We start from the raw sequence: 13,752 nt of genomic DNA, 5'->3' as shown, positions 1-13,752 counted from the left end.
TGGTAATGCAGGTGGTGCCTTTGCCTTATTCTGAGGTAGACAAGGCTGTGAGACCCTACATAGTTTCAAAGGGATTCCAAATCATTGACTAGAGACTTCGCCAGGTTGTGGTCATGATGTTAGATTCTGTACCTTGCAATGTCAGGACGCCTTCTGGCTTCAAAAGGCCAATGTAAGTTGACCTCAAAATGTTCCAACGTCAACCCTGGGGAGCTGATCAATCCCTACTTGCTAGGAAAGCTCCCTTCAACAGTAGGTATAACTGGGAAATGAGCTTCAGTCTATCGTTGTTGGTAGGAAAAGAACCTTCCCTTCCACATAGAGGAGGGGAAATGCGCTTAATCTTCAAGTCAGAGATGTAATCGAGGATGTACTGGAGTGTATGACATATACACCTAACAGTTTTATGGTCCAGCGTAAACTCACTACAAATCTTCGCAATATGTAGGCTAGGCATACGCTAAAGATGGAGTATATACACTCTCCTTGTTTGCTTCGTGATCAATGTTGATTTCCCGAAACTAAATTCTTAGCAAAACTAATAATTATAAACAAGAATTCATCCTGAAAATGTAATTTTCCTATTCCTAAAAACAAAATTTTACCCATACACATTTTTAAACTCTGGAAATTCAACGTGAGAATATTGTAGTCTCCAATAATTCTTACCTAAATCAAATGGCACAGTAAGTGAATCATGAGCTATGAACTTCATTTTTTTTAGTTTAGTGACAGAATTCTAATCACTAACATTTCTCCATGCGTGCGCCTATTCCCTTCTTAGAAATTATAGTATTTATATGTCATACCAGACCACAGAACAGACTTCATCCATCATAGTACATTGGCAGAATTTCTAAAATAACTAGTGTTTGCTACACAGAAATACCTTACATACTTTAATGTAGCTTGGCGTTAAATATGGTAAACTGTTGTTGGTTTATTACAGCAAAATATGTATTACATTTTTTATTTAAACGTGACATACAGTACAGATACTGTTGAATCTACTTTGTGAGCTAATAGTTACAGGTACTGAGAGTGAGAAGGGGATTTATACATTTATTTCAGGATTACTAAAGTGGTAATGTGTAATGAGAAGTTTTACAGTAGAATGCCACTTCTACTCACACATGAGGAGTATGTGACATACTGTGCGTGTATGGATTTCGTGATAGAAGTAGCACAGCTGCGGTAGAGGAATATCATACGGTGGCTCAGTGGTAGAACGCTTATCTCTGGTGCTTAGGGTTTCTGGTTCAATTCCCGGTCAAGCAAGTTTGTATGTACAACATCGTGTTCCTTGGCTTTCTCGGGAAACTCCTGGTTTCTCCCACATTTTTCATTCCTTTAATTCTTTTATTATCATTTATTTGCCTCAATCATTGTCTCCCTTAGCCTAAAGAACAGTATCGTGAAATATTAAACTGAAATATTTAATTTGTCTATGAACTGAAATTAGTTTTATTGTTTCATGTGCTTTCAAAATACCGAAGAGAATCCCATAGAAAATCTAAAGAATAAGTACCCCTCTATTATAGCCATACCACGTAATGTGATAGGAAAATTATTTCGCATTATTCAAATTGAAAGTGTCCCCTTTTTTCTTTCTTTCTTTTCAGAAATATACGAACCCCTCTCTAAAACCGACTATTTTGTTTATGAAAACATCGTCAAACATATATATATTTTAATCGGGGTTAAATCAATCATCTTCTACTTTACTGATTTTACTTCTCACATTGCTCGCGGTGACATTGTTTCCATGTATCGCTATACAGCTTGATATTGACCTGGACATAAGTTACTTCCTGTTAATTTAAAATTTCTTAGAACTTAAGATGAACTATTGTAAGTGAAATTAAACATCTCTATTTCAAACTATTATTATTATTATTATTTTATCAAATCATGAGCCCTGACCTGTAAGTTTTCATGGAATATCCGAGATTATCTTGTAATTCTCAATTATCACACATAATATAATGTGTATTGTGGTTGAGAACGAAAACGAAGGTCCCCCTTTAAACATTGCTAATAAAGAAATTATGTCGAAAGCACTTGGAAGCGTAAATCAAGTTGTTCCTTGAGTTTGCACAGGATAAGCGTGAACATCACAGTCATAGAATAGCAACAATAGAACTACATGTGTTCGTAGGAGAGTGTGTATGCAATGATGCATGTAGTGACAGATATCATAATCATATGCCTTGTCTTTAATAGACAATTGAGTTGAATAGGTTGATAGTTGGCAGTTAACAGGGAGTATATAGTGACATTACTTGAACATTGAAGACTGGGAATACGACACAATTTAGCTTAGGTCAGCATTCTAGATCAGTCATGTAACCCAAACATTAACCTGTTTAAAGAATATTTTTTTCATTCTAAGTACATGTTAGTCTATGTAATATTAAGAAGGTAGGACATAATTTAACATTTAAATACATTAATATAGCTGCCTATGGGTTCAATAACAATTTTCTATACATATATCTTTCTTTTCTAAGTATGGATCAACAGTGTCTGAAACAAAGTGTATAAAATTGTACGAAGATCACATCGGATATTACGCTGGATAAAATAGCTTTTTTGCTCATTTCCAAGTCCGTCTAATAGAAGTTGTTTTCTTTCTTCCTTTCTTTCTTTCATGTCTACCAACGGTTTCGTTTCTGAGTACGAACTTGCAGTTTTGGTCTTATTTACTGATTACAGGTGATCTGTGCCATTCAGGAGATAGGAATGAACAGAGTTCATGTTCTGAACGAGAGGAACATGTTGGTCCAGTTAAATCAGAAAAATTCAAGGATATCAGTATGACATAGTTAGAGAAGTATTGTTTAAGAAGTTAAACTATGATAAGCTCATCATAAGGGGTAATATGTCCATTAAGGTCCACAATTGTACTATTCGTTCTAGAAGCTAGTCATCCTGAATTGAGGAATATAGGCAGTATTCATAATTGACTCCTAGAGGAAACGATAAGAAAAATATATGTTATTTCTAGAATTCATTACTACAAAATCTAGTTGATTAATTTTAGTATTACAATAAAATAAGTAATTAAAATGCTGAAAAAGTTGAAGAGATACCAAAGACTTCCCTTACTTTCCGCTGGTCACTTAGTCCTAAAGCCTTTTAGTTTATGAAATCTATTACTGGAGTATTCTAGTGGGTAATTTTCTATTGAATATCAGGTCACCTGAAAAGTATTGAGCTTTTGCAGGTCAAATTTGAGAAGACATTTATTGTGATATGAAAATAACATTATAAAACCATTTTATTCGATGAGCCCGTGCCATTTTTCTGGCAACATCATAATTTCGTCACATTGGAACTTCTGTGGTTTCTGGTAGAAAAATTGTGAAATGTAGTTTTCAGAGACCTCTTTAGAATCTCACGTTACACTACTTAGGGGGTTCTGCAGAGGCCCAAAAAAATGTTAGTACAACGGTACCACGTCCGGCAATAAGGTGGACGCAATAAAAGCTCCCACCCAAGTTCTTCTCAATTTCTGACGGGACGCTAAATATACAGGGTATTATACCGATAAACTGTAAGATGTGGTTCCTCACATCAAAATAAGATAAAAAAGTTCATATGGACCTATTGCGAAAAGTGCATAGTTTCAGAGCTAGGGCTGTCCAAAATCGCGAAAAGCTAAATTTCAAGAGGCCCTATTTCGAATTCCGAAAACTGTGGATGGTGGTTATCAGTGTAAACGAAGTCACGCATACACAATCAAAAATGCTTTTTACATCAATTTTCAATGGGTGTACAGGATATTCTGTACAGAGTATAATTCTCAAATATGCTCTCAATAGAGTTTTCAGATATACCCTGATTTCAAGGAGGATCCAAAGTAGGCATTAGGTAATCCTTGACAGCAATCAACATGCAGTGCTTCGGAGAGAAATCGGAAGTTTTAGGAACCGGTAGCTCCATGTTTTTTTGTATTCGGAATAAAGTGTGATGGAATGTATTTCGTCACGGCATATTTCAAGTTTTCTTCACTTATAAGCGTGAAAGCAAACATCACAGCATTCTTTTCCCTAAGTACGAAAGACCGTGATGTTGTCGATCCTTAGCACTTCCGACATTATTTACTTTTCATTAATCATAAATCCTTGTCGTACATTATTTACTTTTCATTAATCATAATCAACCGGTTTATAAATACCTCAAGGTTGGTACATTTCTGTAGAGATTCTATCTAAATTCGGAGTGAATGCTTTTGAATCAGAATACATGGTACTCAAATGTCAAACTTCTCCTTGTAGCCAGCTTTTCCTGGTTAGTGATGTTTGTTTAGGTCATTAATGATATCGTGATTGCTTACACGCTCGACTTTTACTAAAATATCATCCAATTTTTATGCGATTGCCTGATTGCTCACATAATGCGAGAACAATTTGGTCATAGACACTTCTAGAACGAAAGCAACTAAACTATCTTTTGCCTGTTGCTTAAGATGTCGTGTTTTGACTATAAACAGCAAAAATTTATTCACGGGGCCTGTGCAGCATTTGCTGTTTTATCGAAATAAAGTTGTAAAATGTAGAGCATTTTGTCGGAAAGTTTACTCGTCTTCACGGGGCAATAACTTACGTCTGATAATAAGATTTCCAAAACATTTTTATGTATCCACTACCTTCAACTGTCAGCTGTCAAATGAAAAAAAATGAAATGAAATCTTTGATTTTTAAGTCCCACGTTTATGCCAGCTAGGCTAAAGAAGACGGTGATGATGAGAAATGAATGAAATGGTGTAATGAAGAAAGTGAGAGGAAACGGGAGAACCTCTAGGAAACTCACGCACACGATGTTTGTCCACCAAAAGATTCACTTGGCGCGAGTTGGAATCGAACCAGGGATCTCATGCGCCAGAGGTGAACACTCTACCACTGAGCCTCCGTGGCCCCCAGGTGCCAAATGGAGTTAGGCCCGGCCTATTGTAACTCACATGCCCTGGGGTTTGGGACATCAACGTCGTTTCGTGTGTAATACTCAATACTTTTAGAGGCTCAATACTTTCTAGACTACTGATATATTGTTTCCAATGAGACGATATTTAGAATAGTCTGGTTTCAAAACGATGCCATTAAAATTGTGCCTTGTCTCTAAAAGTATAATTGTTTCTATTGTAAGAGCTATGTCTCGCCTCATAGACAACACTATTTCTACAATAAAATAAGCTCTGCCAACGACAGTAAAGACGATGACGCTATAAGTACATTTATGAATAAATGGCCTGGAGTTTGGAATGAGAATTATGAATATTTAAATATTTTCGCCTAGATGTTTATGCAACCTGCAACATTGAAAAGTTTTGAGAGTTGCATATTAACGTTACGCAAAATATATAGGGTTCTTCAAAAAGCGCGCCGGTTTTGGATCGTTTTGCAAATTTTTGTTTCTCGGTTGCCGACATTGTTTTGTATTCTTGCTCTACCCACAAACATTCCGATTGTCGCCTTAGTCTTCAATTTGTGTCTAGCTATGGAGCAGTTTACTATAGCTCAATGTGTGCTAATTGTGAAAGCTTTTTACCAGAACGAAGAAAGTTATGAAGCAACTGTCAGGCGACTTCGCACGGTTCTAGGGCGAAATGAGGTACCAAATGAATCAACAGTTTGCAGACTTTTGAAAAAAGTTCATTGAAACGGATCGAATAGTATACATTAAAAGTCCTGGGCATCGTCGTAGTGGTCGTTCTGAGCAAAACATTGCGGCGGTCCGTGACAGTGTGGCTGTTAGTCAGGCAGTCATAGCGAACTTCACAAACAGAGTTACTGCATGCCAGAGCAATAAAGTAGGTCATATGTCCGACGTCTTTCACCATACCTGAAATCGAAATGTGTGATGAACATGTTTATGAATTTTGTTAGTGTGTTTTCAAAAAATGAAGTTCATAATTTGATGTAACAAAACCTGCCCGCTTTTTGGGTAACCCTTTATCAACGAATTGAATATAGATAGCTACGGCTAAAGTTACCAAAGACTAACAAATTGGCTCAATTATAGACCTCAACCGAGATAATCGCTCTCGTTATCTGTTGTAAAAATTAGAAGTCAAAAATTCTGTTTTTATTCAAGAGTAATGTGTAGAGTAGCGTATATACTAATATTCCTTCTAGTATGACCGAAATAAGGAACTCAGCCACTGGAAAAGGTAAAGAGGGTCAGGAAATTTCCACTGTAGTACATGAAAAGAACAGTGGCTCTGTGGCCTACCTCTGACGCGAAGTGTTCTTAAATCGATCAGAAGTCATTTCTAAAGTCTACTACTAGAAAATGTAGTAAATAATTTTTCGTATCACGTTACGAAATTTCCCTTATTGAACATGGAACGTAGGGTAAATCGTTGCCTGCGAGACAAGAATTAAAGCTGTTTCTTCACGAAAAAGATGTTGCAAAAGTAATTTCTCGTCTCGGAAAACGTATCTGTTTTTATTGGATAAACTCTGTACAGTGTTATGCCTCGTCACGAAAGCTCTCTCTTGGATCGTCTTGGGGAGGGTTCAGTGGCTCAGTCTAAAAGCGCTCACATCTGATGCAAAGGATTTCTGTTTTGATCCGATGTCGTTTCTAAAATCTACTATTGGAAAACCTAATTAATATTTTTCCGTCTTACATTAAAAAAAAAAATAAGAAAGAAAGAAAGAAAGTCTAGTACAGGAAACACTTAAGAGTCCTCAGGGACTTTTCTTTACTATGAAGGAGACGACGGCTTAGTGGTTAATCGCTTACTTTGATGCAAAGGATCCCTGGTTTGTTCCCAGATTATATGAGTTTGTTGTTGACAACTTTGTGCACGTATGTGTTATCATTATTCTCTCCTTTCAATTTATTCCACGAATTGAACGGCATGAAAGGTCTTTGATATATATATATATATATATATATATATATATATATATATATATATATATATATATATATATATATATATATATATATAGAGAGAGAGAGAGAGAGAGTTTTGCTTTAACCTAAAGAAAAAAGTTCCCTTTTATTCAGTGTACGAAGCTCTGATTTGACGTCTGATGTAAGCTTAGGTGGTTTGCACCTTCACACGTCTCATAGAACCTCGATGTTGAAAAGAAACTCTAAACTTCAAGATTGAAAACAACAATAATTTTTGAAAGTGACGTGATATGTATTGTCAAACAATTTTGTATGTGTACGCAAAACTTCTGCAAAACATCGTTTGTATCACATAGACTGATTGAGTAACTGAGCCCATTGCATGACTAGTATGTTATACTTATGTCACAAACAATTCATGACACAAAGTTCGGCTAGCTATTGAAACTTGGAAATAGCGCACTACAAAGAGCAGAAAAATATTTTTAAAAATAACGCAGTTTTACAACTTTAGAATGTTTCTTTTGTGGGCACTGAAAGAGCTCTTACCTCAAGAGCGAAAGGTAATGAACAAGTTAATTATAGCAATCAAACGAAGGAACACTTCATCACCAAAAGTGCATAGAAACTTCGTTCTTTGTGACTCCTAAGGGTAAAGGTCATCAAACTTCTAGCAAAGTTTTGTTGGTGCTCAGTCTTCGATTGAAGGCCATTACACTTTCTCTTTCATTTCTCTCTTTCGTCGTGTTTTCTCCATCACTTCGAAACTATCACCATCATTATTTCATACCTTTAGTTTTTCCTTTTCTTCTTCTATAAATCAGAAAGAGCATCAAGAAATATAATACATACAACTAAATCGGCAACATGAGAAGCACTACTAAATCCAGAATTATTTGGAGTGCTTAAAGAAGCTGCGGTTTTGCGTATGGGTAACTTAAACCAGGAGATTGAAGCATTGACATTGTCTTAAAGTATTTTTCAGGAAGACAAGCATAAAGATTAGATTTTGAGATCAGTTGTTTTGGTTTTTATATGATTTTTCATCATAAGGATTGGATTTGAATTTATCGTTCGTTCAACACATAGTTTATATGAGATATGGGTCTGCAGCCTTACGAGGGATCCAAACCACATCAATTGACGCCGAGAATCAAATCCGGATCTCTAGTGCCAAAGGCTGGTACGCTATCCACATAGCCTCGAGGAATCTCTATGAACCGCAAGGACAATAAAGATCATAAGCGGTCTACAGGATTCATTCAATATTGACCAAACTTGGTACGAATGTTGACCTTCACTTGGGTAGTAAGCATGTGAAATACCTTCCAGTATAGACATTTGAATTTCGAGTTATTACTCTTCAAAGTTGTGATATTTACTGCGAGTACAGATATATTTCAAGTACGATCCGCAAAACTTCTCGTCAGATTTTGACATGATTTGTTGGCATGCTGTAGTCTATATCTCACAATTCATTAATATTCTATTAATTAGCACCGATGAAATAGAGAACGATTATCAATACTAGAATATTCTGGATCCATGAGCACCAATCAAGATAACTAAAATGTAACTTCTTAGTTAAGGACTCTTACATATTAGTTTCTGCTTTGTGCGAGAGATCGGAATTTGATTCCAAGATGATGAGCATGTAGTTCGGAACTTACTAACTTGTAAGTACTTATAAACTATTGATACCCGTTTTGTGTTCTCGGTGTAGAACAAGAACGTTAAGTGTCAAATAAGTGAGAATTAGTTTGTCAGAATATCATTGAATATTTCAACTCTTAAATGTGGACCACCTCCTGGGTTTCCTTCAACGTCTTGAAAAATAATTATCAGTTAATGTAACAGAGTTCTCCAAAATTTAAAAACATAGTTAATTTTTAGATTATAGAATACTAACAACTGCAGAGCTCTCCAATTTTACAATAGTATCAATTTAAACTAATGGATAGAATATTAACATCTTCAGAGCTTCCCAATTTTACAATGGTATCACTTTAAACTAATGGCTAATTTTCAATCATCTTATTGCTTTAACTGAATCTAATGTAACGGGATGGCTTTCGTTTGAGCACCCTAAAGGAAGTTATACAAGGTACCAGGGCCGGATCCAGGATTGTCTGAAGGGGGTGCCCAATAACTACCAAAATAACCAATCACACTAGAACTCTTCAAAGTGACATGTGACATTATTCTTTACTCCTGAAAACACTGATGCAGAGAACAGAGGAAAATATTTTAAAGAGAGTCGCAAGTGTTATGTAGGAAAAAAATGTTCTTCTCTCCTCCTGGCTTCTGTTTTCTTCCCTACTTGACAAACACTATATTGTTTTGCTTGGTGAATCCTTTTCCTCCAACCTTTTGAAAACCCTTTTCCTTAAACTTTTGCAAAGCTCTGCTTGCTTTTAAGCCCCAAATGGAAACATGATGGCAGAAAGTTTCGGGAAGTATTGGTATTTTCACTGCTAGCTTCTCATTTTAGACAGTGTATATTTACAACGAAGGGAGGTGCACGTGCATCTTTGCACCCCCCTAAATCCGGCCCTGCAAGGTACCCGTTCATCATTACATTAAGGATGTTTCTAAACATTATTTAGAAAGTGGAAAGCGACCACGTTTGGAAAGTGATTCGTGACACCAAGATAAGATAAAAAGTATAGACCAACTTGGTGCATAAATGCTTCTTTTCGGTGCTATAGCCTGCTGAAATTTTGTCAGTAAAGTATATATAAAGCCCTAACTCGAAAAAAATGAAATTAAATCTTCCAGTTTAACGTCTCATGATTAGGCAAAGGGAGACAAATGATTAAGGAAGATGAATGATAATGGAAGTATTGGTGGAATGATAATGTGAGATAAAATTGGAGTAGCCCGAGGAAACCCACCGAAACAATGAGGTACTCTAACTCGACAATAAAGAGTCGGGTAAAAGACAATGTTCATATTATTTAGTCATAAATTCCATTTATGCGCAATGGATGTTGTTCAGTCGTGGTGCAAGTGTAACTCCAAGGCAAGTAGAGAATTTTTTTTAGGTATTTGATCAAAAGTGAAAAGTGAAAACAAACAACAATCAACAATAAAAATCTTTCCATTACACGAATGGTTGTTAATAAGTATATTAACTTTAATCTTCAAGAGAACAAGAAGTACAATTTATCATAAAGCGCCTCATTCTAAAATTATTGGTGCGAGTTGGAAGAAATATCAAAACTGGCAGAATGTTTTGTTTTCGAGGTTCTTTATGTGGTTTGCTATAATATGTTTCATAAGCATCTTACATAAATGTATTATTTAATGTTTGGACCATATTATATACTGTCTTTTATGAACACTTTTATTTTTTTATGACTACCGCGGAAAAAGGCTAATCTTTACCCTCCTTCTGTTGGCTGACCATAGTGCCGAAAATTAGTATTTCAACATGCAGGTTAGTCTATACTCTTTTGTCTTATCTTGGCATCAGCAATCATCCTCTAAACGTTGTTGGTATTACTCAGTTTCCCCTTACAATTGAATATATGTATCCGAACTACCTCAGCGCCCTTTGCTATTCATGTAGGAAGTGTGTTCTTGTGCTTAAGTCTCTCTTCCATGTATCGGTGACTTCTGGGTAGTCATGCAAAACTGGATTCGAACCATGTTTAATATAATTTCGGAAAGAGAAATAAATCGGTGAGTGAAATTTGCAGAACATGTTAAAATTAATTATCTCAAAGGGGATACAGAATCCCCAGTTGCAATTGTTGTGCAGACAAGTTGGAAGTAGTCACTTCAGATTAAATTAGTAAGTTAACATAATATGTAATTGCTGTTATGTTCACGCTACAAGTATTTAACAACACCCCTCACGTACTAGAATTAAAAGTCATTACTTGCAGTAAGTATACACTGCTGTTGATTTCACAATTCGTTCGTCGTCAGACACATTCTTAACCCCACACTTGAACTAATTTGATCTATGTTTATCTTAAGATGTTTACTTTTACCCAAAGACAGGTGTCCTCTTTCCATGTGCGTTTTACGCCAAGTCTAATTTTTTTGAAGAACATGAGGGAAGAGAGAATAGCACCCAAGGCAATGATGTGAAACATACAGTACGAGATGCTAAGCAACTTCTACCCTCATATCTTGAGTCATAGTAGTAAGTAGATTTGAGTCCCCTACACCTAATATTTCGTAGAATATAAATGGAAACACATATGAATGGTTGCAATTACGGGGATGAATAAAATAATAATATTATTCCCTTTTTCCTTTCATCTCGTCCATGTTTTTCCTATCTTTTGAAGGATAGAAATGACTTCTAATGCAGAGGTATTGGGGACTTTTCTGAAATCAATCTCATTGGTATTCTTATCGAGAAAGAAGAAATCAAACATAGAGTCATTGGGGGTGAAGTCGGTGTATTAAGGATAAAATGCACTACACTGTGCTTATGCAGATAGTTATTTGAAAATTAAAACTCATGCTAGATACAGTGAACCTTTTACTATAAACTCAATGGAAATGGACGTACAAGTGTGAAACAATAAAGTGAGGAAAGAGAGAAAAAGAAAAGTCGGCGACTTACCCGCTTCACCCCGTTTGTGGGGGTGAAGTCGGTAGGTGCATGGGGTGAACTGGGTACATGTTTATTACTAATCATATGTTCTACTAGGTACCACTACTTCGTCATAAACCATTATATCTCACTACATCATCACTAGAAATTTTCCACCTTCAAGCACATTTTCAATTCAAGATTGTCTGTACACAAAGTTCCATTACAAACATTCAGTTTAACATTTTCCACAAACAAACTGTTTTTTATAAAAAGCACCGACACAGTTTTCGTGATACCAGGTGTCGCAACTTTGGCACTGTATCCACTCCAAGAATTTGGTACATGTCTCTTTGCTGTATGGTCGTCCACAAAACCCACAGATGTTTCTGTTGTCAGCAAAATCGGCAGTACGTGCCGCATTGTCTTGAGTACTTGCCACCGCCAACTGAAGAGACCTAGGTGTAGGTCTATGTGCAAATTTGCCTCGTTGCCCTGTCAGCTGTGAAATATGATCGGGGGAAGTAAGTATTTCCGTGCCCTGCCTGGCTCTTTTCCCTGTCTTGTGTGAAGCTCTGTTTGCAGGAGAAGGCAGACTCTCCCGCACTCCAAGCGTGACCTGTGATTCCTGTCTTGTCGGTTGCTCATTGTCTATCCTTCTTTCTTCATGAGACGCGTTCGTTACAGAGACGTCGATAATTTTGTCATCACTAATGGCCAGTCTGTTCAATGGAAATATGCCAGTAGCTGTAAAACCTGCTACACCATTTCCCACTGTGGCAGCTTTCCCCCATGCCTGATTCAGTAGCTGACCGAACTGCACTTTTGTTAGTGATCTTCCTGGGTTTGAGAATACCCACTGGTTGCAAGCTTGTTTAAAGAATAAACTAAGAGGGCGAAAGACAGCTTTGTCTAATGGTTGTAAAGCATGAGTCGTGTGACTCGGAAGACAGAGCTGTGATTTCGTGTTCAAGGCAGTACTCTAGTACTTCCAATGTCTTTGTGTGGGCTGCATGGCCATCCATGAGAAGTAAACAAGGCCCTTGTGGCTTGTGCTTGACGAAGTGTTTTAGCCACTCTAGAAACGCAACGTCGTTGACGTAACCAGAATCCGTCATTAGCACTTGGGAGCCTGGTGGTAAGCCATCACGATATTCGATCTTTAACATGCCCGTAGCATTGCAGCACGCAATCACTGTTACGTTTTCCTCCCTTTTCTTGGACGTAAGCGACACAACTTCACGTTGTCCTTTTCTAGCGACGACTGCGTCTGGAGGCTCGTTGTTCAGAAGCAATCCAGTCTCATCTACATTGGACACATTTGCACCCTTATCTTGAAGATTGAGTTCAATTAATACCCTTTCCAGCATATTGTAAAACTCATCCAGTCTTTCCCGTGTTGAACCAGAAACCCGAGCTCGCGATATGCCAACAGGTGTCCGTATGGATAGCTCTGGGTGGCGACGCATAAAGCTGTGGAACCAGTCATACCCTGCTCCACGGCGCGCTTTGTTAAACGGGTGATCTATTTGCAACCATTCAGCATAACGAAAGGCTCCCTACGAACGTCACCTGGTGTAACTGGGAATTCCCTCTGTGCCAATGTTTGTAATCGGTATGCTAGAGCATCTTAAGACCAAGTTAGGTTCAAACACAGCTACAACAAACATTGTATTTATTTTCATACTGAATGTTCATTTTACAAGCATGGAAAAGACGTACCGACTTCACCCCACACAACAGTACCGACTTCGCCCCACATAGGTTATCCCGTTGTTTCTCTGCCAAATTACTATTAGTTCATAAGGCATCAAGACAACAACTATGTACTCTCTACGCAGAAACCTTATCTTACCTCACGAAAAAATGCGCAAGTCAAAACTACACGTGCAACTCATTATACACCTTAGGTTCTCCAGAACGAAACTTATAATAGCAAGAATAAACGGCATGAGTGACTCACCTTCCGCACAAAGAAGTCTCGTGGTATGCTCGTTCTTCTCCAATTTCCTTCTTCTCACCCTCGCTCATACAGCATGACTAACTGTTTCGAAAACAAACCTTTCTTTCTTCACTCGCCTCAACACGATGTTGTCAGTTCGTCATACCTTACACACTACCGACTTCACCCGACTACCGACTTCACCCCCAATGACTCTACATTTTTGAGAAGAAACACTGATAAATGCGCCCGCTTTATTTATTTGGCATTTCTTTTCCAAATTTGTACTAAAACTTCTCACGTCATTGTACTCATTATATGTAACTAATATTTAACTTTCTCTGTAACATTCAGAATTTTGAACCTTTTTCTTCTTCGTCTTCTTCTTCTT

General features: G+C 37.1%; 1 protein-coding gene across 1 annotated transcript; it reads right to left on the bottom strand.

Annotated features, from left to right (window-relative positions):
• Positions 1 to 12,306: 12,306 nt before the first annotated feature.
• Positions 12,307 to 12,888, bottom strand: LOC145661108 (uncharacterized). Its single transcript, XM_081726555.1, has one exon. The coding sequence runs from the start codon at positions 12,886 to 12,888 to the stop codon at positions 12,307 to 12,309; it is 582 nt and encodes a 193-aa protein (XP_081582681.1).
• Positions 12,889 to 13,752: the final 864 nt, after the last annotated feature.

This window comes from Thermobia domestica, chromosome 9 (genome assembly GCF_964235325.1).
Source record: "Thermobia domestica chromosome 9, izTheDome1.hap1.1, whole genome shotgun sequence".
Lineage (NCBI taxonomy): Eukaryota > Metazoa > Arthropoda > Insecta > Zygentoma > Lepismatidae > Thermobia > Thermobia domestica.
The sequence above is the reverse complement of the archived record's forward strand: the minus strand, read 5'-3'. Positions and strand labels throughout refer to the sequence as shown.

Bases quoted from the DNA above. Each gene is read 5' to 3' on its own strand.
- LOC145661108 (XM_081726555.1), bottom strand. From the start codon at position 12,888: ATGCGTCGCCACCCAGAGCTATCCATACGGACACCTGTTGGCATATCG.